The sequence below is a fragment of the Ziziphus jujuba genome, chromosome 9 (assembly GCF_031755915.1).
Source record: "Ziziphus jujuba cultivar Dongzao chromosome 9, ASM3175591v1".
Taxonomy (NCBI): Eukaryota; Viridiplantae; Streptophyta; class Magnoliopsida; order Rosales; family Rhamnaceae; genus Ziziphus; species Ziziphus jujuba.
In genome coordinates this window covers 20,659,174-20,686,309 of record NC_083387.1, presented here as the reverse complement: position 1 = coordinate 20,686,309, position 27,136 = coordinate 20,659,174, and the positions used below count along the sequence as shown (strand labels likewise).

Genomic DNA, 27,136 nt, shown 5'->3' with positions numbered 1-27,136 from the left:
AATATACATTGGTTTTTATTCCAATCTAACGTTCATGTTAGACTTATCAATGACATTAAAAAAGAGTAAATAAAAAAAAAAAAAAAAGCCCTCATCATTATTGAATCTAACCGTTTTCTCTTTCCCACATGACATCTCAAATAACAAAATTACCCTGTTCAACTTCTAAGATAAATAAATCTCAAGGACATCGCTCATAAATTAATTTTAGACAAAATTAATTATTACTAGACTAAAATTAAAAACTTTAATACTTAATATAAACAATAAAGTTAATAATAAAAAATCAAAATATATATTTTTCTAAATAACAATTATTTTATATGTTAAAAAATAATATTTCTAAACTGCTTTGCAATACCAATAATAAAAAATAATTATTATTATTAATAAAATATAATTATTGAATAATATAAAAGTTAAATAATCAAATAATAATATAATTTATTTTTTGGGTTAATAGAAGATTATAATCATAATTTTTAATAATAACAACAACGCTAATGGAAACAGTTAATATTAATTATTAAATATTAACACAATGAAAACAAAAATATAATTTTAATATGATTACGTATCATTATTTTATTTCTATTACTATTTTAATATATATATATATATATATATATGTATATTTTGAAATAGTATTTTATTATTATAATTATTATTACTGAAGATAATATATTACGATATGTAAAAATACAGAAATAAAATAATATATTATAATGCAACACTAAACATAATATGAACATAGCATTAGTATAGATGGCCATTTAAACCCATGAATTGCCTATAAATTATGGAATACGTACCAAAAAAATATGTTAGTTTTTCCTTAGTGATAATCTAAAATAATCATATTAGTCCTTTTAACAATAGCTTAGGTGTTTTTATTAGTAAAGCTTAAAAAACTGGCAACATTTCTTGCTATGTTGCGGTCAAGTTAACTAGAAAATTCATTAAATTAAACAGAGTTTTTTTTCTCCATTTATTTTTGGATAAAATTGATTTTCAGTGCTTTGGAAAAAATAATTTGACAATTTACAAAAACATTGTTTACAAATATATATTTAAAAATTTAACATATACATTAAGGAAAAAGGGAAAATAAATAAAATTTTTATTTTGATAAAATAAAAATAAATAAAATAAGGCAAAGGTAGTGATCATTCATTTATGTAGCAAATTTTAATCAAAACATTTAATTTTATCATTTTTATACTAAAATTCTAAAAATAATCTATTTAATGATAATTAATTAAATTATTTTCTGACATATAGATGTTATTAGTAATCATCATCGTTATGACAAATAATATTTTTTATAAATAAAAGATGAAAATAAATTACAAATAAAACAAATTTAAAATCAAAATGGAAAATTTAAAAATACATATGCGTAAGCGAGTAAGCGTGAGAAAGAGAAGAAGAGGCCCACAAATTTAAAATCACTTATACCATCCAAGGTTTACCCCTGTTTCAAATTATATCAATAGGTTTGAATATTTCCAAAACACACTCTTATCAGTTTTAGATTTAACTAGATAAGGGTAAAATGGTAATTAAACATTTTTAACATTCTAAAAATTAAAAATTTTGTCTTATATTCATTGGTAATCATGAATTTTATTGAATTAGAAAAAAAAAAGTATTTTAATTAAATTAATAATTATTATAAGTGAAGGAAAAAGAAAAGAAAGAAAGGAATTAAAAAAAAATAATAATAATAATTTGTCAATGGACTGCGCCTAAATCCCTGACACGAAATCCGCCTAAACCCCAGAAAAAATGCTTGTAACTAAACAAGTCTTAGTTAAACAATTTATGGCCAATGCCGATAGTGATAAAATGAATAGCTGTGAGGGACAAAATGATTTTGTGTCTGAATCATAAATTTGTTGTCGGCGCTGAGTTAGTGACCAGTTATGGTATTAAGAATACAGAGTAAGGTGCTTGGCAATGTGGATCTGGTTGAATTCATGATTTTGTGGTATGATATGTAAATATCAAATTCTTTGGAGCTTAGGTATTCATTTTGTAATCTCTAATTATCCATTTCCACCTATATGGCTTAGATTTGATCTTGTCTTTTCTATCTGTTCGTTTGTAGTCCCTCTTTTAAAAGGAACGGTAGGTAAATGGTTGTCTTAAATTCTTTTTCTACCAAAATTTTTCCCTTTAACTAAAAGCGGTTACTTTGGTAAATACTCGTGTATGAACAATTTGTGTTTGGTATTTTTCCTATGTAGTTTTCTACTTTTTGATATATAATGTGTCATGTAATAGACTGATAAAATACAGCACTAGCTCTATTTTGGGACTAGAAATATTTATATTAAGTATGTCATGGGAGCTTGTTTAGATGTTATATATAATAGATTGTCATGAGTCTTCTGTCAATTATGCTCCTCACTACTTTCATAATTGTTCTATCAGTTGTTGTGTTGTCATTTTTATCATATTTTCCGGTTTATTGGATTCTCGATAGTATTTATTTATTTATTTATTTTTAAGTTATAATTATTGTTTCTCAGACTAAAAGTTCCTGCATTTAGGTTAGAATCATTTGGTTTCCTTGCCTTTTTCTTTTAGAATAAGATAAAAATGAAACTTTTTTTTAACTTCATTAGCTTTGTAGCTCTTTACTTATTCCAACTTGTTTTTATATCATTTATGATATCTTTCTCTATGCTTAATGCAGGCATCATATGGATTCATTCGCTATTTCGCTCCCAGATCATCTATTATTCCTAGACGAACTCTGGTTTTGACTATGAAGGTCTTTCTTTACTCTCTGTTTCACTCTTTTTGTATGCATCTGTACTTGGCTCTGTTGCCCTCCTTTTTTCAGCAATGATGCTATGCCATCTCCAGATTCCTTCATTTGCTTATTTACCTTGATAGTAAGGGACTTGTCATGAAATGGGTTTTCATATATCTTCTTGCCTTTTTATATTGATTTAAGTTATGCCTTTAAAATTGACCTTGATAATAACTGCTTGGATAAACATACAATCAATTGCTATTTGCTACTCATTGAAAGGACTTACAGCAATCATTAAACTGCTACAATTTATATGATTTTTCATCTTATCCACTTTACCCTATTTCAGGTTTCTGAATTGGATGGACAGATCTTATTCATCATAATAACACCTTAGGCTAGAATATGAATGTATGAATAGTTTAGAAGGGGGGGGGGGGGGGGGGGGGGGGGGGGGGTGGTGAATAAGCGGACATTATTTCGTTGCAATGGATAAACATCTGGTTTTTGTGTGACAACTACTAAGTGGTAATATATTAACCAATCTCATAGAGCTAGCATATTCTCAAATTTTGTGTTTTCCTACTTCTCATATTTTTTCCATACTCTGTTCACTGTCTAATATGTTTTTTGTGTTACATGCAGAATGTATCCCAAATATTGCCGTTGCAAAATTCAAGCTCGCGGACACGAAAGTAGCCTTGGGGTTCACTTCTTTGTCCAACTCCTAATGGAAAAAAATGCCATTAGGATTGATAAGGTTGGATTAACGGGGAAAAATGTTAATCTAAATTGGATTGACAGTTAAATATCTGGTGTTTTTTTGCAGGGGGTTTTTGTCCTATGTTTGTGCAGCTTCATACTTTTCCTCTTGATACCTTCATAACTCAGGTACCTTTGCAATCTATATCCTCAACTTATAGTAATAACTAAATTTCTACTCTTAAAACTATATGCCATTTTATATTCTGTTGTTTAATCTTGAATTGTCTTAAGACTTGAGTCTATTAGTCATATGTTACACCTGCTTTCTCATCATATGTCTATTATAGTCATTGTAAGATCCCTCATATTGTATGATTTAGCACTTTTCAGTTGGTAAGGTTTACAAAATTTATGCTTTCCATATTTGCTGTGTTCTGTTATCTTGATTCTGCTTTTTTATCTAGTTTTCAATTAAATGTTATAGGGCCTCTTTTTCCTACATACCTACTCTTGTTAGTGATTGCATTATCAAATATCTATGATTTTTTTGTGACTTTTTTATATCTTATTTAAAATCTCATCCATCTGGCAGGGTGTGACAGAAGGATCATACATTAATAAGAGCCGGTTACCTCTTGGCATGTTGAGGCCTCAAACAATTTTTGGTCAGGAAGTTAGAAATTTTGAATAATCCTATTTCTTGTCTATATATTATTCATAGAGGATTGAATTGCAAAACTCCAAGAAATGTCTTATTCATATACAGATCAATGATCCGATTTTTTTCACCTATAACTGCCCTCTTCTAGAAATCATATGTATTCATAAGTTAATTAAGAAAATATTTACACAAGAATATAATATATTTGTTTAACTTTCATAAGTTAATTAAGATAATTAGAGGAATCATTTTAATTGGAGGACTCATTTTAATTGGAGGAATCATTTTAACTCTTGGAGCAAGCGTCCAGTGCTTTTAATTCACTTGTCTAAGGTGATCTGAAATTGACTTTTTAATTGACTACGTTTGTTGTCTTTTCTTTATTATTATATTATTATTATTATTCTCGTAATACACTACGTTTCTTGTTTTTTGTTGTATATTGTTTTGGCAGATTTTGTTGATTATTATTAGATTCATTCAAAAGGACACAGAGGAGAAGAAAGCCTCTTTCAAACTCTCCTTTTATGCCTACCTGTCAAAAATGTTATTGTCCTTTTTCTTATTTCGACAACTTATAAATGTTGGTACTTTTTTTTTTTTTTTTAAACTTTAGATATTCAATATCTTTTGAATACCTTTATGTTAATTTTGGGTTTATTTTGGAATATTTTTTTAGATATTCAATATCTTTTGAATACCTTTATGTTAATTTTGGGTTTTACATTTGAAATGTTTTGATTTTGATTTGTACATGAAATTATTCTCTTTGAATTCGTTCAAATCAAGTGATCCATATTTCTCATAAAAAAAAAAACAATAAATAACTTTTTTTTTAAAAAAAAAAAGAACATTTAAAACTAAAAAAAAAAAAAAAAAATTCGGTACGACTCAGGCAAATGAAAGAAAGGGAAAGAGGGAGCTACAGTACCACCTGCATGTCTATTAGCGCCATCAAATCTTGTCACTAAATAAAAAATTGTAAAGTGGCAATGGTTCATTATTGTCACAACTAAAGTGTAAAAATCATGCATTGCCACTAAATGTTTTATCATAAAGTTGGCAAAATTGTATTATTGACACAAGCATTCAGTGGCACTATTTCTTGTATACCTGTTAATACCAATACTAAACGGTGACACTAGCATTAATGGTCATAAGATTGTTGCAAAATTTGAATTTTGCAACTAGTTACCTTTAATGGAAACCCTGTAGTCGAATCTAGTGCCAAACGTTTTTTGTCCTTAAAAATCTTTATTGGCAAAAATTACTATATTAGTGGTAACTTAAATTGTTACTAAATATATATTTTTCTTGTAGTCTTTGGCTCACCGTGGTCTATCTAGTGACTCTTGTTCTGTATGGCTTCAGGAGAGCCCGTTGGCTCAGTACTGTTTTGCTTGATGATGTATCTGATCGTGCTTCTTAATAAAGTTGACTTGATTTCAAAAAAAAAAAAAAAAGTTTATTTTTGAAGAATAATCATGTTATTTACTTATTTCAGCATTTTTAAAAAAATATTAAATTTAATAACTAACATATAAAAACGAATAAGAATATCTAATTTGAAAACAAAAACTTTAAAACTCTAATATATTATATATCCATATTTGACCAAATAAGTATTTACAAGAAGTCTATCTTGTTTATTGAAAAGGCCTATAGGATAATTTATAGTAAAATATTATTTGAAGTATTCTTAAACTTATTATTTGAAATAATTATTCTTAATTAGGAGCTCTGCAATACCCATTTGGGTTGTGCATCTGATCCATCTTATTTATTCTCCCTCTTTATAACATATGCACTACAACTATTTATCGCTCGACATTATATGACTCAATACTCTTTTTGCTTGATGATGTATATGCTCCTGCTCCTTAATACAAAAGACTTGACTTCAAAAAAGAAAAAAAGAATGTTTATTTTCAAAGAATAATCATGCTATTTACTTTATTTAAGCATTTAGTGAATTTAAAAACAAACACATAAAAATTAAACAAATATCTATTTGAAAACAAAAAACTATGACCCCTCATACCTCTCTCCCCTTACTGCTTCCACACCCCAAATACATTCATTCAATGACGGCGTTCATTGCACATCTGACAGACGGTAGCTGTCTTGACATTAGCGAAGGTGCAATGCTCACAGAACCAATCCGAATCATCAGTATTTCTAGCGCCCCTCTCACCTCTCCTCTTGCCCTTTGTACTTCCCAATTTGTTTTTAGCTAGCTGCCTTGCTACAGGCACCATGCGAGTTCACATCAGATAGACCATTCTCTAGAGCTCGAACTAAATTCTCAAAGTAATTTCTTGTCACACTAGTCAATCCAACAAGTTTGGTGCGGAACGAACTTAATTTTTCTGATGGTTCCTCTGCATTGAGAAATTCTTGTAGCTCCTTTTCTGCACATTGATGAAGTCGTTCCAAACCGAACTCCGCCTCGCCTTGCAAGTACTCGAACAACTCTTTCTTGGCTTCTTCATTCTCAGGTAAATAATAGCCATACGCATATGTCCATTTGAGAACACGCCTGCATTCAATTACCTGAAGCCAGGCCTCCGTTATGAACTCCAACCGTGTCACAGGTTCGCGATGTATCCCACTTAACTTCTCAAGATTCACATTCTGCATTTGCTCCAGGTCTGCCATTGCTTTCTGCCTAGATGATTGGTTGGCCGCCCATCTTTCATAATAATGAGTGTACCTCTCCAGAGATTTCCTGGCCATCTCTCTTCGTTTTTCGGCCTCATCATACTTTCCCTCTTGCTTTTCCATTTCGTAACCGTTACATGAATAGAAACCACCAGTCCTCCCACCATGTTCCGACCACGCGCCAAGGCAAAGCCAGCAGAACTGAAATTTACAAGGCGCACTGCAGGTCATATGCATACAGCCTTGGTTTTTCTCAATGGGACGTTTGCACTTTGGACAGGGTTTAGAATTAACCAATATCCAATTGGTATTCTCCGATTCAGCACTATTTTTCAATTTCCATTTGGCAACTGTTTCACAATCAACAGGACGGTGGGCGTCCTCGCTACAATTCCAGCAAAAGTTATTGGAGCAGCGACATATAACATCATAATTACCACTTCCAACAACAAAATCCACAGCATACTTACATTCTGGAGCAGGACACCACTTGATCTTCCTACTGCCTTCAACATATGATCTAATCAAGTAACGGGAATATCTCTCCTTGTTTTCCACTGAAGCCATACTGCCAATCATGTCTTCACTAACGGCAGCTGAACAAGATGGTTCGGGACATCGCAACGTCAAACATCCAGGGCCATCATTAATGGCTGTGCTGATATAACCTCCCCAGCATGTTCCACAAAAAAGATGATCGCAAGCGGCAGAATACATTTTGTCACGACGATAGACTTCGAAACAGATCCCGCAAGTGATAAGTTTTCTTTTGTTGATTCGACAACCACCAAAAACAGCAGCAATCTGTTCCCGTTGCAATTTCTCAGGTAAGCCAACAATCCTCCGCACCTTTTCTTCATCCGCAAACCACTCATCATGGACTTTAGTGACACTCCAGTTATAGTGACGAAGAAGTATACTAGCCTCGACTTTTGATAAGGAAAGCACGGTGGATATCTCCATGATATTATCCTCTTGACGTTGATGAATATCTGCTTCTGTCAAGATGGTATAATTTCGCTGGCGGCAATTTGAAGCGATTTCGTTCGAATCGTCAGGGTAGTTATCGCTGAAATCGTAATCGGCACCATCAGCTTCATCATCGTTATCCATGGCGGGTGCGGCGACATCGTCGTCATCGTCACCGCCGCAATAGATGTCGTCGTCATAGTAGTCATCATCGCACGGGTCGTGCATATCGAACTCATCCTCTGATTCCATCATTCTTCTTTCCTCTAATGCGGTTTCACCAAACACCCAAAATATATATATATATATATATACCAAAACCCTAACCCTAGCCGAGTGGTCTATCGAAACGAATTTGGATACCAAATTCAAGCAATTAAATAGAAAAGAGAGAGGCAGTGGCAAAAAAGTAAATTGAAAGTAGGTAAAGAAAAAAGGAAAGGGTTAAAAGGAGAAGGAAGAGAGGTAGAGAAGGAATGGGAATCATCGTGTCGTGATGAGGAAAAAATAAAAATAAAAATAAATAAATAAAGAATTTTTGTTATTAGTATGAATATCTTAAAAAGGATTAGATCGAGTTAAAATTATATGAATTTATTAATCATAATTTAATTAGGAAACTAAAACCTCGAAGAAATAGTCTACCGCCCAATCTAACTTGTTATATTGTGAATAGGAATAGACAAACTGGCACCTGCTTTTTTGAAGAATTTTTTTCACACCGCCCAGTCCTTATTAATATATGGACAGCCAAAGATTAATTTTTTTCCTCCCAAACTATTTGGAAATTAATCCATTACCACTTGAACAATCAATCATATTCCAACCATATATATATGATAAATATTAAATTTATATGGTTAGAAATATTCAACACAACATTAACATGAGAAGCACCTTACCTACCTTAAATTCCCGTAGCCAAAAAATTAAGAAAAGTAAAAAAGGATGAGAGATAAGCACCAAAAATGAATTAATTTGTTATTTAATTTTCTTTTTTCTCTTTCACGTATATATATATATATATATATATGTAAGAGTTTTCTAATTAGAGATTCTCTAATCTTAACAATAATTGTCACATCTCATCTAGAATATTAGATTAAAGTTCAAATATTAATTATCATCACTTTATTTATTGGTTAAATACTTATCACATAAACAACATGATTTTGGTGATGGCAAAATGTCACAATATGATTTTAGAGTTGCTTGAGTTTACGGTGTCTGATTTGGTATGCTTGAAGTTGCAATTATTCACTCTTTTGAGCTAAGTTTGATCTATTTACAAGTGGCCTCCTATAACCTCTCTCAATATGGTCTCATCCCAACAATTGGTGTATCGAAGATTTCATCCTACTTGTTTCACCTTGTTTGCAAGTTCATTCTCTGATGGATCCTTTCTCTTTAGTTTTTTAGGTTTGTTAGGTTCCCTAGTAAATGGAGATGGATATACTATATCACAAGAACTATTCTCCCACAACAAGTGGCCACTTAATGGATGTATCAACTCTAAATATTGTAACTCCCTATCCAACAATACATCGAAATTTTTCTCATGTTGACCAAGTTTGACTGAATTGATCAATGTTAACCAAGTTGGAGTCCGTTTTGACTTTTTGTTCCATATCGAATTTTGCATTGACTGAGGCACCAGCAAAGTATACATCGATCCAAGTTCGAGGACTAGTAGCACATCGAAAATGAAGCTACGATTTGAAAGTTATGAGCAAAACAAGTTGCGGTCCAAACTGTCCAAGTGGTGCCATATTTGTCTTTTTATTTTTGTAAAATTTTATTTTAACTCATGTATGGTTGTAAAGTAGTCGTTGATAGGAGTTCATAAACTAACGGCATGTTTAAATTTGGAAATTTGTTTAACAAATTATGGACCTGTAAAGTTTTCCAAAACTATGTTACCGTGTACAAAATTGTATCCGTGTGGAAAACATATGCATAATTCCCACCAATTGCTCCATGTGTTAACCAACCTATGAGGGCACAGTCACATCCATGGGTGGTGTTTTTTAGTGGTACGTGTGAGGTGGGGTGAGAAAGAGAGGAGAGAGAAAGAGGAGAGAAAAGAGAGAAAATTGACCTTACGCCATTGACCCGTTTATGGCCACCACCAACCCACACTAATCTGACCATCGTGTGACCCACATTGAGACCAGTTAGCCGACCAAAAATCATGACTAGATGGCCGACGACGTGCCTAGATCGGAACGATTTTTTACTACAGTGCAATCGGTTTCGCTAGCCAATTTTTCCCAACTCGGCCATCCATTTTTGACACCGCTGATACCATTGAGTTGCCCAACCGCCGACCTACCTCCCAACCAATTTTCAAGGCCAGTGGCCTATGGATGATGCGTCGCCGGTTACGCTTTCCAGTGACCATGGTGGCTCATCGGAAATCTTAGTTCTAGTGAGTTGCCGACGACACCACCTATCTTTTCTCATTAATTTGACCTCCCTAAATCCAAATCTGAGGTCCTTTTCCTCTAAATCTCAACAGATTGGGAGATTTAAGGATGTTTAGTGTGGACCATTCTCGGTTAGATTTTGATCACCACAGGTTCGATCTCCAAGAGGTAAGACCAATCCGTAATCCTCATGTTACAAGCTTCATTTTAATATATTATTTGTGTATTTTGGATCACATTTGTGTTAGCTCCCTTGGGTACCCGTATATATTATATCCAAATTAAAATAATATTTTAATCGATAGTTTGTATTGTTGGTGATTTAGGTGTACATGTGAGTCGTGAGATCGATCCGGTGGAGGATCTTGATTGATTCATACATTTAAGGTGAGTAATCCTCTTTCAATAGCTATCTTGGGTTGTTAAAAATATATATATATTTTGTATTATTTGAATTTGTGAAAAATAATATGTATTTAATATTTAGGAGAAATAATTATTCAAAAATTATAATGCCAATTTATGATGAATTGCTATGTGAGTTGCTGCCAATTTATATTTGGCATTTTAAAGGAATTATTATTTTAATTTTTGTTAAATTATTATGTTTATTGTTGAAATTATGATGCATAATAAATGTTTTTATATGAATTTAATTATATATGAACTTTATGTGGTTTTAGTGTTATTTTTTATTTAAATTGATTTTAAGGGATTTGAAAAAAATATTGTCTTAAAATTATTATGCTCAAAAATATATTTATGCATTTAAATATCTATGGATTTGGTTTCATTGTGGTAAAATTGATGGAATGAAGTTGATGGATTTAAGCTGATGGATTTATGGCGATGATTTAAAAGAAAGGTGGAATTTTAATGGGTTTAAAAGATGTAATAAACCCGGTGATATTTATGTGATTTAAGATTTTATAATTTTAGATGTACCATACAATACTTGTGTTCTATACTATCTCTATTATAGTTGTTAGCACACAAATATGTAGGGTTTTTCTGTATCTATTATAGTTGTTAGCGCACAAATATATAAGGTTTTTCTGTTGGAGTCATAGACCTGAAGGTAGACAGGTATAATGCATAGTGAGTATCAGCCAACCCCCTCCATGGCCAGAATGACCGTTGTTAGTATTGATGCAATTGGAATGCCAAGGCGACAATCGCAGGTTCTTTCTTTAACCTTCTGATCAGAGTGGTATTTGGGATATTGCGTACCGCATGACACCACCGGTATATAATATGGTGCGTCAAGTTATTTTCTCGACACAACTTTCAAAGCAAAAATATTTTTAAATTGTATATTAATTTAAATGTATTTAATTGTGTTTTATCAACTATTTCAATTAATGTTTTTAAGATGATTTATATGCTTTTATCAATTATTTTAAGTCAATGTTTTAAAATGCATTTTAGTCAAGTCTTTATTATTTAAATTTCTTTGATTTTTAAAATAAATTTTATTATATTTCTACCATTTATTTCAATGGATGTTTTAATTTAATTAAAATATTCTTTTATTATTTAATTGATTTATTAAATCCAAATTTTATCTATATGTATATTGAGTTTAATTTTGATTAATACCAGATTTTTCTATTACAAATTTTATTGTGATTTTATTTTATTTTATGATATGTTATCTAAAGTGTAATAAATTGTTGCTAATTATTTTCTATGTTAATTTTCAATTTAAGTTATTTGTATTTTATTTACTTATTTATTTTTTATATTTTTGGGGTATAAAAAGGAGAACATTTCCAGTTGAGTGAAATGGTGAAGGTTTTGAGAGAAAACTTTAAAATTTACTTAATTACTACTTTATATATTTATTTATTTATTTATTATAAATCATATTTATGCAATATTATTATTTATATAATAGTTGGGGTCACTCACTAGAATGATTAGCATCTTATATTTTTAAATCTGTTCCCTTATGTTCAAATTAGTAAACGTTGACCGTTCGGGGGAGAGCTCGACATCTTTGCTCATCTCTGAAGTCCAAGAAGCCTTTTCCTTTCTCCTATTCCTACATTGTAATATTTCTTTTTATTCTATGTTTAATTAACTCTTATATTTAATTGTAACCGCTCTATATACTGTGTTGGATATTTATTTAATTAATATTGCACTTATTCCCTATATGTTATTTGAAGTGCTGAAATTTGTGGAAATTATTTGTAGTATGGTGGGAGGGATGAGGTGGTGGTTTTAGAAGTGTGTTTTTTGTGTAGTGAATTTTGTGATATGTCCAACCCTTAGGAGAGATGTTGCCGGATTTTCCAATGGAAAATCCGATAAAGTTTTCCTAGGATCAGGGCTTGTCTAGGATTCTGACAAGGGATATTGGACGAGTCCTGACATATAGGCCTTCATGTACACTTATATCTTGTAGCAATCATCTGCAAAATCATTAGTGTTTTTCTTCTTAAACATCATGTATGTATGGAAGTCCACTTGTATGCCACCTTCTATATGTACATGAACTAGGCTTCAAATCAACATCATACCTATCAGTTGATGATTTCACCTTTTACACCCTTCTCCAGCCCAAGTTAAAAAACAAGACCTAGTATTAACCTTCAATTGCTCCAACTATTTCAACATTTGTACCATATCTTTCTTTGGTGTCTTGTCATCTTTTCCATTTTCTCTCTCATTCTCACCGTCATTTTTTTTTTTTTCCTAATCTTCTCCAACATGGTAATAATAGGCTAGCACCTAAACTCACCTAAGCATTGAACTATTCACTTACTTTGTTAGTCAGTAGATCGCACTTCAAATCTTCCTTAAAACAATACATGCTCCAATGCCGAGAGGGTAACTTCATAAGCCAATCCACTGCTTATGCATCAACCTGCTTTAAGTTGTTTATTCTCATCAGGAAATTAGAGAGTCATTGTAGTTTTAGCCATGCTCCAAATCAATTGTTTAAATAACATCCCTTTGTAAACTTTATAAAAGTTGGCAAGCAAATGCTTGATACAAAATCTATCAGGACCTTTCCAGAGTTACTTATTGTAAACTTTAGGATGGTCCCAACTAGGAAAAACCACACCAGAAATTCTACAGAAAATCCCCCAGTATCTCCCCTGTAAACTGAACTCTTTCAAATATGTCCTGTACAATATACATTCGCCTTATTCCTCCACCTTACAACAAGGTTCCACAAATTTGCACAACTTTGATAATAAAAGCATAAGAATATAGATATAAAAAATAACCAATAACCCATAAATACCTTTATAGGTGTTAGGACCCCTTCTGAAGTTTACTACCTGGACCCCAAATAGGCTCGACTTTTTCCAAGTCTTTACTTAGCATAGGAAATACATACTTCTACAGCTCATAGCCGCCAACAACTCCCACTTGCTACAATCTTACATTTCTTTTACAACACTTCATGAATATATTAAACACATAAATGCAAAAAGAAAAATAATAATAATAATGATAATAATAATTGTAACAATACTAATAGATAAGAAAATCTGGGTTTTAGGCCTAAATCAAGCAATCTATCTTTTAACATCTAGAAAATATATTGATAAAATTTGCGCTGCTCATAAGTGATGAATTGTAAGACAAATTCTAATAAAATAAATTATCTCAAGAAAAATCCACATAGCAGCACAGTATTTCAAATGGTACTATTGAGGTCTTATCGATAACTTCAATTGCATCACCATTACCTAGAACCAAAATATATATATATATATATACATATGTTTTCTACATATCTGTACACAACCTCTCGAAGAGTTTGGATAATCCGAGTAATAATGTAATACTCAATTGAAGGCTAGCACACATATCCAAAGGCTAACACATCTACTTAAAGACTACAATACCTTGCCGAAAGCCAATATACCTACTCAAAGAGTACAATACCTGTCTAAAGGATAATACACTTATCCAAAGGCTACAATACTTATCCAAAGGCTACAATACCTTCATATCCATTAAGACATTCATTCAGACAAATATGACAATTTTGTAGCTAAGCATACATCACATAACCTGCACACTCGTAGCGGATGTACATCCAATGTATCATATAGTACACTAATACATGGTCCCATGATATCAGCTATCAGTAAATATACTACCACCAGTACTGGAATCATGGTTGCCTACAATGACTGTCCAACCTACTGGTCTCGTAAATAGTAGAAATACTATAATAAGATGTTCATGAGCAAAGCCAAATCTTTGCCCAATACCATATCATACTTTATAGCATAACATCATATATATATATAATATATATTCATCGAAAAGACATCTGATGCACCATGCAATATACTAGTGCTGCCAAGTGGTGCTTAGTATTCCAAACACCACTTAACAAATGGAAGGGAAGAAGAGAACATGTACGCAACCCCATTAGCTTTTCAATGGTACCAGTGCAAAATAATATGTCATCCTGCTGCTAACATCGTCACCGTGGAAATAACTACCTACCCTCGCTCACCTTAGTGCTCATAGGAAAGGCAAAACCTATTGTCCTTCAGCCATAGAAGGCGGCTATCACTGCAAAATGCCTACCTACCCTCACTCATTATAGCTCACAAAAGACAACTACATATAACTTGCGTGCTAATCCATAAACATAACAGTACAGAATACCAGTACTGTATGATGCATTTACAAACTAAAAGTCACATAAAAAATATATATTTACGAAAACATTAACTCTTTAAAATTACAATTGAAAAACCTTAATTAAATGTTTTAAATAAATAAATAAATAAATATTTATAAAATCCAAAATATAATTTTAGGGAAACATACTATGGTAACATTATTTTAATATTTAGTATTTTTACTACTTTTAATTTCTTGGATCAACATAGATAAATAAATAATTAAATAAATTACTAATTACTAGCAATTAGCCTTACAAATATCCTATGACCATATTCATTTATACTCACACAAATAAAAATATATATCTATATATAAATAGATATATATGAACATATTTTATTATATACACTTTATCCGAACTAAATTTATGATAACTCATTTCGCAATTAAACCCATAAATCAACTAATGAAGTTATTTTTAAATCAACATAAACATCTAAAACCCTTTTTTAGAATTTTATTAAATACTCAATTAATATTAATTTGTTAAATAACCCCTTTAAACCTAATCTTTAATAATAACTAAATAAACGAGTAATTATATATATATATATATATATATGTGTGTGTGTGTGTGTGTGTGTGTGTGTGTGTGTGTGTGTGACTAAACGTAGTTTGACACTATATACATATATGTCTATGTTCATATATACATGTACGCACATATATAAATATTACATTAAAATGGATAATAGGCATATAAAAACATCCCTATTAGGTAGTATATTTTAAAATCCAGACCACCAAGAATAAATAAATAAATATTTAGAAAAAGTGTAAATGAATAGGTAGATGAATAAATAAATAAATAAATAACATTTTGACTAAGTAAACAAATAAATAACTAAACAAATAAAATAAATAAAAACAAGTAAACAAAATGTTATTAATTCTTCTTTTTCATTTATAACTCAAGAGTAGGATTTATTAAGCCAGACATATATTTTGTAACCCTCACTACAACTTTACAAAAGCAAACCCATGATCAGTCAAAATTTGCAAACCACTTTCATTATATATTTATATATATATATTTATACGTAAGCATATAAATGCAATACTCTCTAACAAAAACTATATATGTGTGTGTCAATATATACACATACAGACATATGCTTATATATATGGGATATTGGTAGCCAAACACCCCAAACTTTATTGAGGTTAACACATTGCACCTTAAAAAAAAATTTTGGCATTCTACATTCCAAACTTCTTTTTTACTTGCACCATTGGTTCGTATATTGAAAATGTATAACAGAATGATCATGTGGCATGCACATGCTTATGAAACAAGGTCAGATCAAGTAATTTTACTATTCTCAATTTAAGAATTAGGGTTCCATTCGAGGAATTTCTTCATCGCAGCTTTAGGATTGTTGGTGTTACTGAGAGTGCTGGTTTAGAAGAAAAAGAAAAAGAAGGGTTTTTGGGTTTGAAAGCACATGGGAGTGAAAAATGTGAGGAATGGAAGAGAATAGATATGGATGAGGAAGGATGAAGAAGATAGAGAAGAAGAAGAAAAAGAAGAAGGGATTTCTATAATGAAGTTCCAGCTTTAGAATGTCTGTTGATGATCCACTAATCATGGCAGTATATGTATGTAAATTTAACTTGTAATTATCACATCTTTTTCTCTTTCTCTCTCCTCTTTCTCTGTCTCTATCCTCTTTTCTTTTTTATGTACTCCTCTCTCTCTAACTGATGTTTTAGGAAAGCAAAACTACATTTTAGCAATGGAAGAGCTTCTTTCTATAGAGTTTTTCCAAAGAACTTCATATTTACCCATTTTTTCCCCATATGTTTTTAGTAACAATCAAACAACATTTCCTGCATCTTTTTTTTTCCCCTTCTTTTCCCCTCAATTTTTTTCCTCCACATTTTCTAAGTTCCAAACAAAGCCTAAAAATTGTAAAATTACATGATTTAAACTTGCATGACAAGCACATACATGGCATGTGATCATTCCGTTATGCATTTTTAATAAACAAAGCAACGATGCAAGCAAAAAAGAAGTTTAGGGTGCAGAATTCCAGGAAAAAAAAGTTTAAGGTAAAATATGTCAACCTCGATAAATTTTAGGGTGCTTGGCTGCCAATATCCCTATATATATATATATATATAAACACAAGCACATACATACACACACACACACACACACATATATATATATATATATATATATATGTATATAAAGTTACGATATCAAGTACTATAGAAATTCCAAAATTCCATAATAATAAATATTTAACCAAGTCCCAAAAAAAAAATATATATATATATATATATTTATATTTTATATTTAAAACCAAATAAAAATCATGGAAAAGCTTATATTGGAAAGGAAAGCCAAGCAATCGTTGGATCTAAACACATTTAAATTTAACATATAACTGTAAAAATATATATATATATATATACACACACATTTCAAGGATTGACAAACCAAAAGAACTCAGCACCTAGAACAAAATAATTAGATTATATTCTTCTAGGTACAAAAATGGCAACTTCCTAAATACGCCACCATAATTCGCAAACAAAGTACCAATAGGAAGCTAAAAGGATGTGGAATACTAAACTAACCTCCGTTGAGCCCAATACCATCGATGGCGGCCGGTATTCTTGTTGAAAGTTGTTGATGATCTTGTCCTCTTCTTACACCATAAACGAGCTCGAATTAAGGCAAACAAAGACCACCATCAGCTTCAAGAGGCTTGAATTAGGGAAAGAATACTGAAAATTGAGCAAAAACGGCCAGAATTGAACAAACAAATGCTGAGCTCACCATCAAATCTCATGGCTGATACGAACTTAGAGCGACCTACCTCTAAACCCGTAACAAAGATTGAATTAGACTGTCTAATTACAAGTTATCAATGGAAGACCTCGATCCATTACCTATATGTGAGGTAAGAACCTTGGTTGGTGAAGACGCCACAGTAGGGCACGGAATAACCTATTGATAAGTCAAATTTGAACTCCACAAGCAAGGCTTGAAAAGTTCGACATAGTTCTTAGAGAACCAAGAGAATCACTCTCACTTTGAATCAAAATTGTAATCTAATTTTTATTCATGACTTATGTGCCTTTAAATAGGCAAAATAAATTACAAAGCTTTCATAAATTTGCTAAAAATAATGATGGTAAAAATAATGATGGAATAATAATGGAAGAAAATTATGTTTAGGAAACCTAATTTTGATAGGTTTAGGAAACCTAATGTGGTTAGGTTTAGAAAACCTAATTTGGTTAGGTTTAGGAAACCTAATGTGCTTAAGTTTAGGAAACCTAATTTAGTTCCTAGTTTCCTAATTTGAATGGCCTTTAATTCTTTGACCAATTCAACTCTAATAAAATTAGGAAAATAATTTGAAATCCTAATAAAAACTAAATTAGGAAAGTAAATAGGCAACATGCCAAAATCCAATCAAGACATAAATAAAAATAATGTTTTCCTAATTATAAAATTCAGCCAAGCTTAGTTGAAAGCCATGTAGGTGCATATCACCCTCCATGTGGAAAAAGTGCCATGTCATCATATGATGCCACGTCACCATATGATGCCACATCACCATCCATGTCATCAAATCCTGCCACATCACCATAGTGTTGGATTCCATGCGTTAGGCTTTCTTTCATGCTGGCATCCTCTGTTCCAATCATATGGACCAATTTTTGTTCATCTTCAATAATGAACATGCTTCTGTGATATATGAACACCTCTTGGATTAAACAATTTAGTGATTCTTTAAACCGCTTTGCTCTAGCTCTGGTTATTAGTCCCATAGAGATTTGAAGTGGCTTTCGACTCCATCTTAAGGTGCTCCAAGTCATGTCCTCATCAATGGCCATTTTCCAATGCATGCCTAATTGTACCGGTGAATTGAAAGCAACATGGTGTCATCGGCATGATGGGTCATATGTTGGAGGTGACGATGAGGCTTGGGTAAGCCGGTGCTACAGTGATTTTACGTTGGAAGCTTCAATGGCCCATCGAGAAAGGAGGAAAGAGAGAGAGAGAGAGAGAGAGAGAGAGAGAGTGTGTGTGTTTGTGTGTAAAATCCCGTCCTAAAGTACACTGAAATTTTTCTCGCGTTGATCGAGTTTGACCGGATTTGACTGCTATTGACCAAGTGGGGTCAAATTTTGACTTTTTGCTTCGGATGAAATTTTATGTTGACCGAGGCACCATTGCAAAGCAGAAATCAATCAAGTTCATAGACTAGTAGCACGTCAAAAAATGAAGCTATAGTTTGAAATTTATGAGCAAAATAAGTTACGGTCCGAAATGTCCAAGGGTGCCAGATTTGACTTTTTATTTTTGTGAAATTTTGCTTGTACTCATCTATGATTGTAAAATACTCATCGATACAAGTTCATAGACTAGCGGCATGCCTAATTTGAACATTTGGTTAGAAAGTTACAAACCTATAAAGTTTTTTCGAAATAGCGTTTAAGGTCCACTGATCTTTGTGTGTGAGCATAGTATCCAATGACACTGTGCCATATTTCAAAAATCCAGCCAATCCCATGAGTGCACAGTGGCAACCACGTGTGGCATTTTATTGGCTAAAAATAAGTGAGGTGGAGGGGAGAGAAGAGAGAGAAAGAGAAAGAGGAGAGAGGAGAGAGAGTGAGAAATCGGCCAGCCACCGATCACCCTTTTTCGACCACCACCCAGCCACACGCGCCTGATCTCCCTTAAGCCCACTTGAATACTAGCTGCAACCCAAATTTCACGACCAGATTGTTGGCGATGTGCCCAGAGCGAGTCATTCTTCAGCGACCGTCCCATTTCATTCCACCATCGATTTCTCCCAAACTAGGCACATGTTTTTGACACCGCTGGTCCCATTGGCTTACCCATTCTTTGATCTACCTCTCCATAAAAAATCACGACCATTGGCCACTGGACACTCTGTCAGTGGTAATCGTTCCCCCGTGGGCATGACAGCTCACCGTGAAATCTGATTCCGAAAAGTTCTCGTTGAACCCACCTACCCTTTCCCACTAAATTGACCCTCCTAAGTCCATATCTGAGGTCCTTCTTCCCTAGTTCTCGATGAATTGAGGAGAGCATTAAATCTGAAACCTTTCCGACGAGATTCCAGCCACCACAAGTCTGATCTTCGAGAGGTAAGATTCAATCCGTAATCCTCGCATCGTAAGCTTCGTTTCGGTATATTATTTATGAATTTTGGTTAACGTTTTTGTTAGCCCCCCGGGTAACTATGTATAATTTATCCAATTAAAATATTAATTTAACCGATTTTGTGTGGCATTGATATTTAGGAGCATGTGTGAGTTGTGGGATCGAACCCATTAAAGATCTTGATTGATACACATTCTCGAGGTGAGTGATTCACCTTCAAATTTATTTTCAGGTGTTAAATTATATATATATATATATATATATTTTGTGATAATTAAATATTTGGATTTGATATTTTATGTATTGAAGAATTTATAAATTCTATTTGAAAATTTTGATTCTAAATTTGGGGTGAAATAAATTATATGTGCATAAAAATCATATTTTGATTTTTGAGAAATTATGAATTTAATTTTTATTAAATTATTGTTGAGTAAATGTTGAAATTATGATGCATGATAAATGTGTTTACATGATTTTAAAAATATATGAATTTCATTAGGTTTTAATATTATTTTTGGAATGGATTGATTTTTCAGATTTGAAGGAAAATAATTATTTAAATTTATTATGCATTGAAATAATTATGGAAATTATTTTATGGTATTGAGGAATTGTGGAATTTAATTATGCATGAATTTTACGTGGTTTTAAGGATATATTGATTTAAATTGATTTTGAGGATTTGAGAAAAATATTGTTTTAAAATATTATGCTTCAAAAATATTTTTATGCATTTAAATATCAAGGGTTTAGTTTTATGCCACAGGAAATTTGGTATATTTGCATTAATGAGTCTATGAGAATGGATTATAATGTGATGGATTTACGATGATGGTTTAAAGAAATGTGGATTATATAGATTTTGATATTTAATCCAATGGCAATGATGAGATTTCGGTGCTTGAAAAATATATGATTTTATAATTTTTAGACGTACCATGCAGCAACTGGTATTCTGTACTGTATTTATGAATATGATTAGCGTGCAAGTTTATAGGAATGTCATGTGGATGCCATTCGACTAGAAAGCTGGAAGGGTATAATGTACAGTGAGCATCAGTTTCCCCTCCATAGCCAGGATGACTGATAGTAGCGGCGCTGTAGGACGTCAAGTGATCATATATCGGCTTCTCTCTTTAACCTCCCCGTTAGCCGATTCTCGAGATGCTGGGTACCATCAGACACAACTGGTATATAGTTTGGTGCATCAAGTTGTTTTTTTGACACAATTTCCAAAATAATAATGTTTTGAAAGAGTATTTAAAATTAAAATATTGTTTTAAAAGAGTATTTAAAAATTAAAATGTATTTGATGGTGTTTTATCATTTATTTCAAATTAATGTTTTAAAATGGATTTTACCATGATTTTACTATTTAAATTGATTTGGTATTTTAAAATAAATTCTATTATATTTTTACCATTTATTTCAAATGGCTATGTTAAATTAATTTAAATATTTCTTTTATTATTTAATTGATTTATTCTACTTATTTAAATTGATTATTTAAATGCATTTATTCATATTTTCATTATTATTTCAATGTGGGATTCTAACATTTTTTATTGCCTATGCAAGTTGAGGTATTTAAAACTAATTATAATAATTCCCTTATTATTTATTATTTCATTGATTTAATTAATAAATTTTATAAATTATATATATATCGAGTTTAATTTTTTTTTTTATGTCGAATTTCTCTAGTACAAGTTTAATTATAATTTTATTTTACCTTATGATATTTTATTCTAAATTTAATAATTTGTTCTTAAAGTATTTCCAACGTAAATTTAAGTTTTACATTATTTGTATTTTATCTGTACTTTAATTATTTAATATTTCCTTAATTTTTGGGATATACAAATATTGAGTTTTGTGGAAATGTTTTAAAAGGGAAACATTTCCAACTAAGTGAATTGTGAGGGTTTTGAGGGAAAATGTTATTTTCAATTAATTATTAATTATTTATCTATTATTAATTAATTAAGGTTATTATATTATTATTATTGTTATTACTAATATTATAAAATATATTGGGTCATTCACTGAGATGGTTAGGATATCACGTTTTTAAATTTGTTCCCCTAGGTCTAAGTTAGTAAACGTGACCGTCCAGGGTGAGCTTGACTTCTTAGTTCATTGCCATCTTCTGAGGAGTTCTTTCTTTCTTTTCTTTCTTATCTTGTAATTTTTCTTTTTATCTTTTATTGTATTAAATTTCATACTTAGTTGTAACTTTAAAATGCTTTGTATATAAATCAAATCAAAATCCATACAAATAAAAAGTCAAACCTAGGCTTGCCGATTAGTCCAAAGAGCGCTTTATTATGAGAATAACTTTCTAATCTTAGCTCCGATTTTAGTGTACTAATAGTCCACAAACTTGAATCAATGAGTACTTCACTAAGATGCCTTGGTCAAAGAGAAATTCTCCTCGTAGTAAAAAGTCAACCATAGGACTCACTTAGTCAACCTTGGTTAAAGTTGGTTGAAAGTTCAAATTCTGAACGTTTTCTCAGATTGGAGTGTTACAAAATCTATGATTAGGATTAAATTCCTCCATTCCATGTACCAAACCATAAATAATATGTTTCTAGTATTAGATGACCGGCAATAAAGTAAAATGATAACAAAACAATGAAGTTAAAGGTTGCCCAACCCGACCTAAGCTCAAAAATTAGGGCTCGGGCATGGTTAAGCTGAATTTTTTTCAAGCTAAAGAGAAAATTTGGGCCGGGCTAAGCCAAGTCAATATGCCAAATGTAAATTCCACTACACGACCCTATGACCATGTTTGTTGCATTGGACTGGCCAAGTCACAGTTCTAGTATGGTTTTTGGGAAGCAAAATGGAGAATGGGACAAACTTATCATGTTGATCAACTTATCCCCTTCGAAGAGGACTGACCTGATCCATCGAAACACTTGGATCACTTTTGTCCTCCTCTCTCGAAGAAGCTCTCGTCCTCCCACTCGAATGTGTCTCTTGCCGAACCCTTCACCGCCTCTCTACGATTTCTCAACAGACCGTTCTCCGCCTCTCTCTGATTTCAAACCCTCGGTGAGTACTATTCTTCTTCTTCTTCTTCTTCTTCTTCTTCTTCTTCTTCGATGTTCTTCTTCTTCATTTGCATTCTTCTTTTTCTTCTTCTTCGATCTGCCATCTTCTTCTTCTTCTTCGATCTGCCATCTTCTTCTTCTTCTTCGTCGTTTTTCATTTGATTTCTTTATCTGCACAAATTAGGGCTTCGATTTGCCGTTATAGTCAATTTTTGTCATCTATGATTGCTATGTGTTTGACAAAATGCTTCTGACAAGTTATTTTGTTTATTTAAGAGTGTGGATTCTCTATATAACTATCCATTCATATTTAATGCAAAAAATAAAGGGGAAAAAAGAGCACCGGATGTGGTCATGTAGGTATATACATATATATATTTTTTATCATTACTTAGATGTGGTGGTTCATATGATTAAGGTTTTAATTTGTGATAATTATGGTGGTTGCTTACTTTGTAATGTGATTTTGTTGGATTCTTTGGTTACCTTTTTCTTTGCAATTAGTATTATTATTATTTTTTATTTTTATTTTTTGGATTTTTATACTTGATAATATGGTAGCTAGGACAAGTTTATTGCTAGAATGCATTTGGTGAATATTTTGAAGAGGAAGATAAAGAAAGATGAGTTTGAAAAATGAATGATTTTTCTACTACTGTGTTAATTTTGATTATGTTAATGTATGAAAATATATCACAAAATTTCTTTATCACTACGTTTTTAATAAGAAAATTACTAAAACTAGTTTAAGCTCTGTTCTTTTTAATCATTTTCTTCTAAAACGAATAATGGGATTTGATAAAATGGATATTCATTAAGAGTTATGGGTATTGATAATGGGTGAATTCGGTTTTTTAGTTGTGCAAAGATTAAGATCTCTGATCCAGTAAATCTTAACCCTTTAATTTTTTTATTGATTCTCATTCCACCTAAAGTTATGACCATTGTCTCACAAACTGTTGGTGTGAATGCTCAGTTGAAAAATCAATGCCATGCTGTGTTTAAAATGGAGAAATTTGGAACAAAATGTTTTAACATGTGAGATTTCCATTTGTATTACTGCATTTTGTATTCGAGGTTCCAATATGCCAAGTTCCTGATGACCAAGAACTGGAACTGTTGATAATGAGTTCTTTTGAGGATGTGATGTTGGCAATTAAGATGTAGAGGATAATTGAATTCAAACTAGTTTTGCATCTATCCTAGGATTTCTGTTGCATTTATCAAATGCTATATTAAAGCTGTAAGGTCGATGTGGAACCCATTGGTCACAATGGTATGCTTCTGATCTATGTTTTATCACTCTCTTTTGATTGGGATAATTCTTCTATATATTGTAGCACACTTTGCGATCATCATAGCCTCTCTGAAGTGACATATTTTAATTACACATTTGATATATTTGTTTTAAATTTTCCATATAACAGAGTCCATAGTCCATGTAGTTCAAGTTGTAGTAAATAATAGCCACATGCTGCAACTGTTTTGTTTAAAGGCAGATAACAACGTTTCTAGCAGTCTATATCTCCACTGATACACAAAACGATGAGGATTATTGCACTGCCGGTTCAAAGGCTGAAGAGAAGAAGGTAGAGGAGACAGCTTTTGAAGTGAAGTTGGAGAAGTTTGAAAATGCTGCAAAAATCAAGGTGATTAAAGAAGTAAGGGCCTTTACCAATCTAGGATTGAAGGAAGCTAAAGTGCTGGTTGAGAAGGCACCTGTTTTGTTTAAACAAGAAGTTACCAAAGAAGAACCAAATGACATGATAGAGAAGATAAAGGCTGCTGGGTGATTTGTAATTATGGAGTAAAAATTTTCTGCAATGGTTTTATATCCTTGGTTTTGTGTAGCTGGTTTTATGGTATCAGGAAAATCTCAAATTTCAAATTATGAAAATTTTGTAATGTGGCTGGTTGGTGGGCGTTCATTTATCTTGATGAAAATATAGAAGGAATAAATTATATTTTGAGCTTTCATGGTTGCAAAGTCGTTAATCATACGCCTTCATTCATATGGACAAAAAATTTTTGCTTTAGTTTATTTGGGTTCTAAAGTGGAACCTAAATCTACAAAATGTTATAATTTAATTTTGATTTATTTCTAAAATTATATATTAATATAATTTGTGGTTGTTAAAAAAAATTAATTTGCATGTAAATATAAATAAATAAATTTACAACTTTAATTAAATATAACATTTTGTTCTGTAAATATAAATTTAATTTTTAAATTTTTTTATTTTTAAAAAATCAAAACTATAATTACAAAATAATCCAATCCAGTCCAATTTTCCACTAAACATGAAATAATTAGTCTATCATCCCATCATATCCGATGCAGTTCGATCCAAACCTATCATGCATACCAAACGCCACCTATAGGTATCAAGCTTGGATTTCGGGTTTAAAGCTTAAGCACAAATTTAGAATCCAAAATTTAATTTCTATTTTTCTTATAGTCTTAAAATTTGATTCAAATATATTTTTCTTGCTTAAAATATCTTTATAATAATAATATAAAAATAATAGCTTAATAAATGGACAATGCTACATGTATTAAATTTATTAACTAAATTTTTTATATCAAATAATATAATTATTTTTTTAATAATTTATATATTAATAAATGTCTTAAAATTATGGAAAGTAAGTACAATCAATAACGCAAAGTCATTGGATGTCAAATATTTTGTTAATAAATTTGGTGAATCTAAAATTACTCTTAATAACTTATCTTGTAACAAACAATATAATAAATACAATTTAACATATAATAAATATTTATAGTATATTGAATAAGAATATAAAATAATTATAAAATTATATTGGGTTAGGCTTCAAGCCAGCTCAATAGGTAGTCCAATGGATGTGGCTTTAAATTGGATCTATACGAAAAATGTAAAGCTCAAGGCCAACCCAAATAGAAATTGGGCCGTATCAGTCTCAGTTGAATTTAGGCCATGCTTTTCGGGCTGGTTTGATTGTGTTTTGGACTTTAGAGCTGTTTAGCATCCTAAGTGAAGTAAAGCAAATTAAATCGACAGCATTACAATAAAGTACATGTTTTCAATAAAATGAAATGACAAAAACACACAGTAAAGTAAAGCCAATTAAATTGCACCATACAAGAAAGTAAAATGATATACATAAGACAATAAGGCATACATATTCTCAGCCAAAAAATTCAACTATCTCTCTCTCTCTCTCTCCTATAGGTTTACATCACCACCCATTTATACTTCACCAATCTCTTTTGTTCTAACAAATAACTCTACAACTCCACTACATATCTCTACCCTATCAACAATAACACAAAAAAAATAATAATAATAAATAAAACATATCCTTTTTTTTTAAAACATTAACCATGAAACTTCAAACCACGGAGAAAAAAGAATATAAAAATTGAGAAGAAAATATGTTATTTTAGAAAACAACCAAGAAAAACCAATAAGGTAAAGACAATTAAATTAACTACCATATAAAAACGTAAAATGATAATAAAGTAAAATATATTTTGTTAGTGATATCTCTACCATCTCTTGCAAAACTGATATGACTAAACAGATTTAGAAGGAATTAAGTTCATAAATCCTTATTCTTGGACTCCACCAAAGTATATGCAATAGGGTATATTTATTTGTTGGGATCTCGTCCTACAGAAAATAATAAATGTCCTTGAAATGGACCTTTTATGACATCCAACTAATCCAATAAATGGTTCCGGTCACTTAAACCTCTAGTTGCAAGCATTTAAACAGATGTAAATCCTATTGAAAACTGTCTTTCCACTATCATTTGTTTAATCTCATTCTGCATATGCTACTATTATCTGTCTTTACTGTCCCTAAAAGTAGCCCATCATGTGGCATATTGCTCAACCACATTCACTTTCACGATATCCAATATCTTATGCTTGGCCCTGTATATATGCTTGATACTTTGATATGTTAATAATTAAATTTTTTTGCACTTTCTCTTGAAATTGGTTTAACCTCACATGTAGATTCATTTTCAAGTCATCAAAATAATTTTTTGACAATCGTCCATGCAACCTCCATTCACATC

At 31.3% G+C, this 27,136-nt stretch overlaps 1 protein-coding gene and 1 pseudogene across 2 annotated transcripts; one reads left to right on the top strand and one right to left on the bottom strand.

The window, feature by feature from the left end:
* Positions 1-6,030: 6,030 nt before the first annotated feature.
* LOC107427270 (probable E3 ubiquitin-protein ligase ARI8) lies at positions 6,031-8,253 on the bottom strand (annotated as a pseudogene).
* A 14,679-nt stretch (positions 8,254-22,932) lies between these two features.
* On the top strand, positions 22,933-25,041 carry LOC112492793 (uncharacterized). Of its 2 annotated transcripts, none has more exons than XR_009634275.1 (2): positions 22,933-23,069; positions 24,564-25,041. XR_009634275.1 is itself a non-coding variant. In XM_025077134.3 (2 exons), exons 1-2 carry the CDS (start codon positions 22,986-22,988, stop codon positions 24,859-24,861), a joined length of 378 nt encoding a protein of 125 aa, XP_024932902.3. In that variant the 5' UTR covers positions 22,948-22,985; the 3' UTR covers positions 24,862-25,041. The 2 variants fall into 2 exon arrangements, 1 of the variants encoding a protein (XP_024932902.3); XM_025077134.3 differs by having other exon boundaries at positions 22,948-23,069; positions 24,568-25,041.
* Positions 25,042-27,136: the final 2,095 nt, after the last annotated feature.

Excerpts from the sequence above, each read along its gene's own strand:
- LOC112492793 (XM_025077134.3), top strand. The coding sequence starts at position 22,986 with ATGTGTCTCTTGCCGAACCCTTCACCGCCTCTCTACGATTTCTCAACA. Across the intron at positions 23,070-24,567 it reads TCTCTGATTTCAAACCCTCG|ATAACAACGTTTCTAGCAGT; the intron begins GTGAGTACTATT and ends GTTTAAAGGCAG.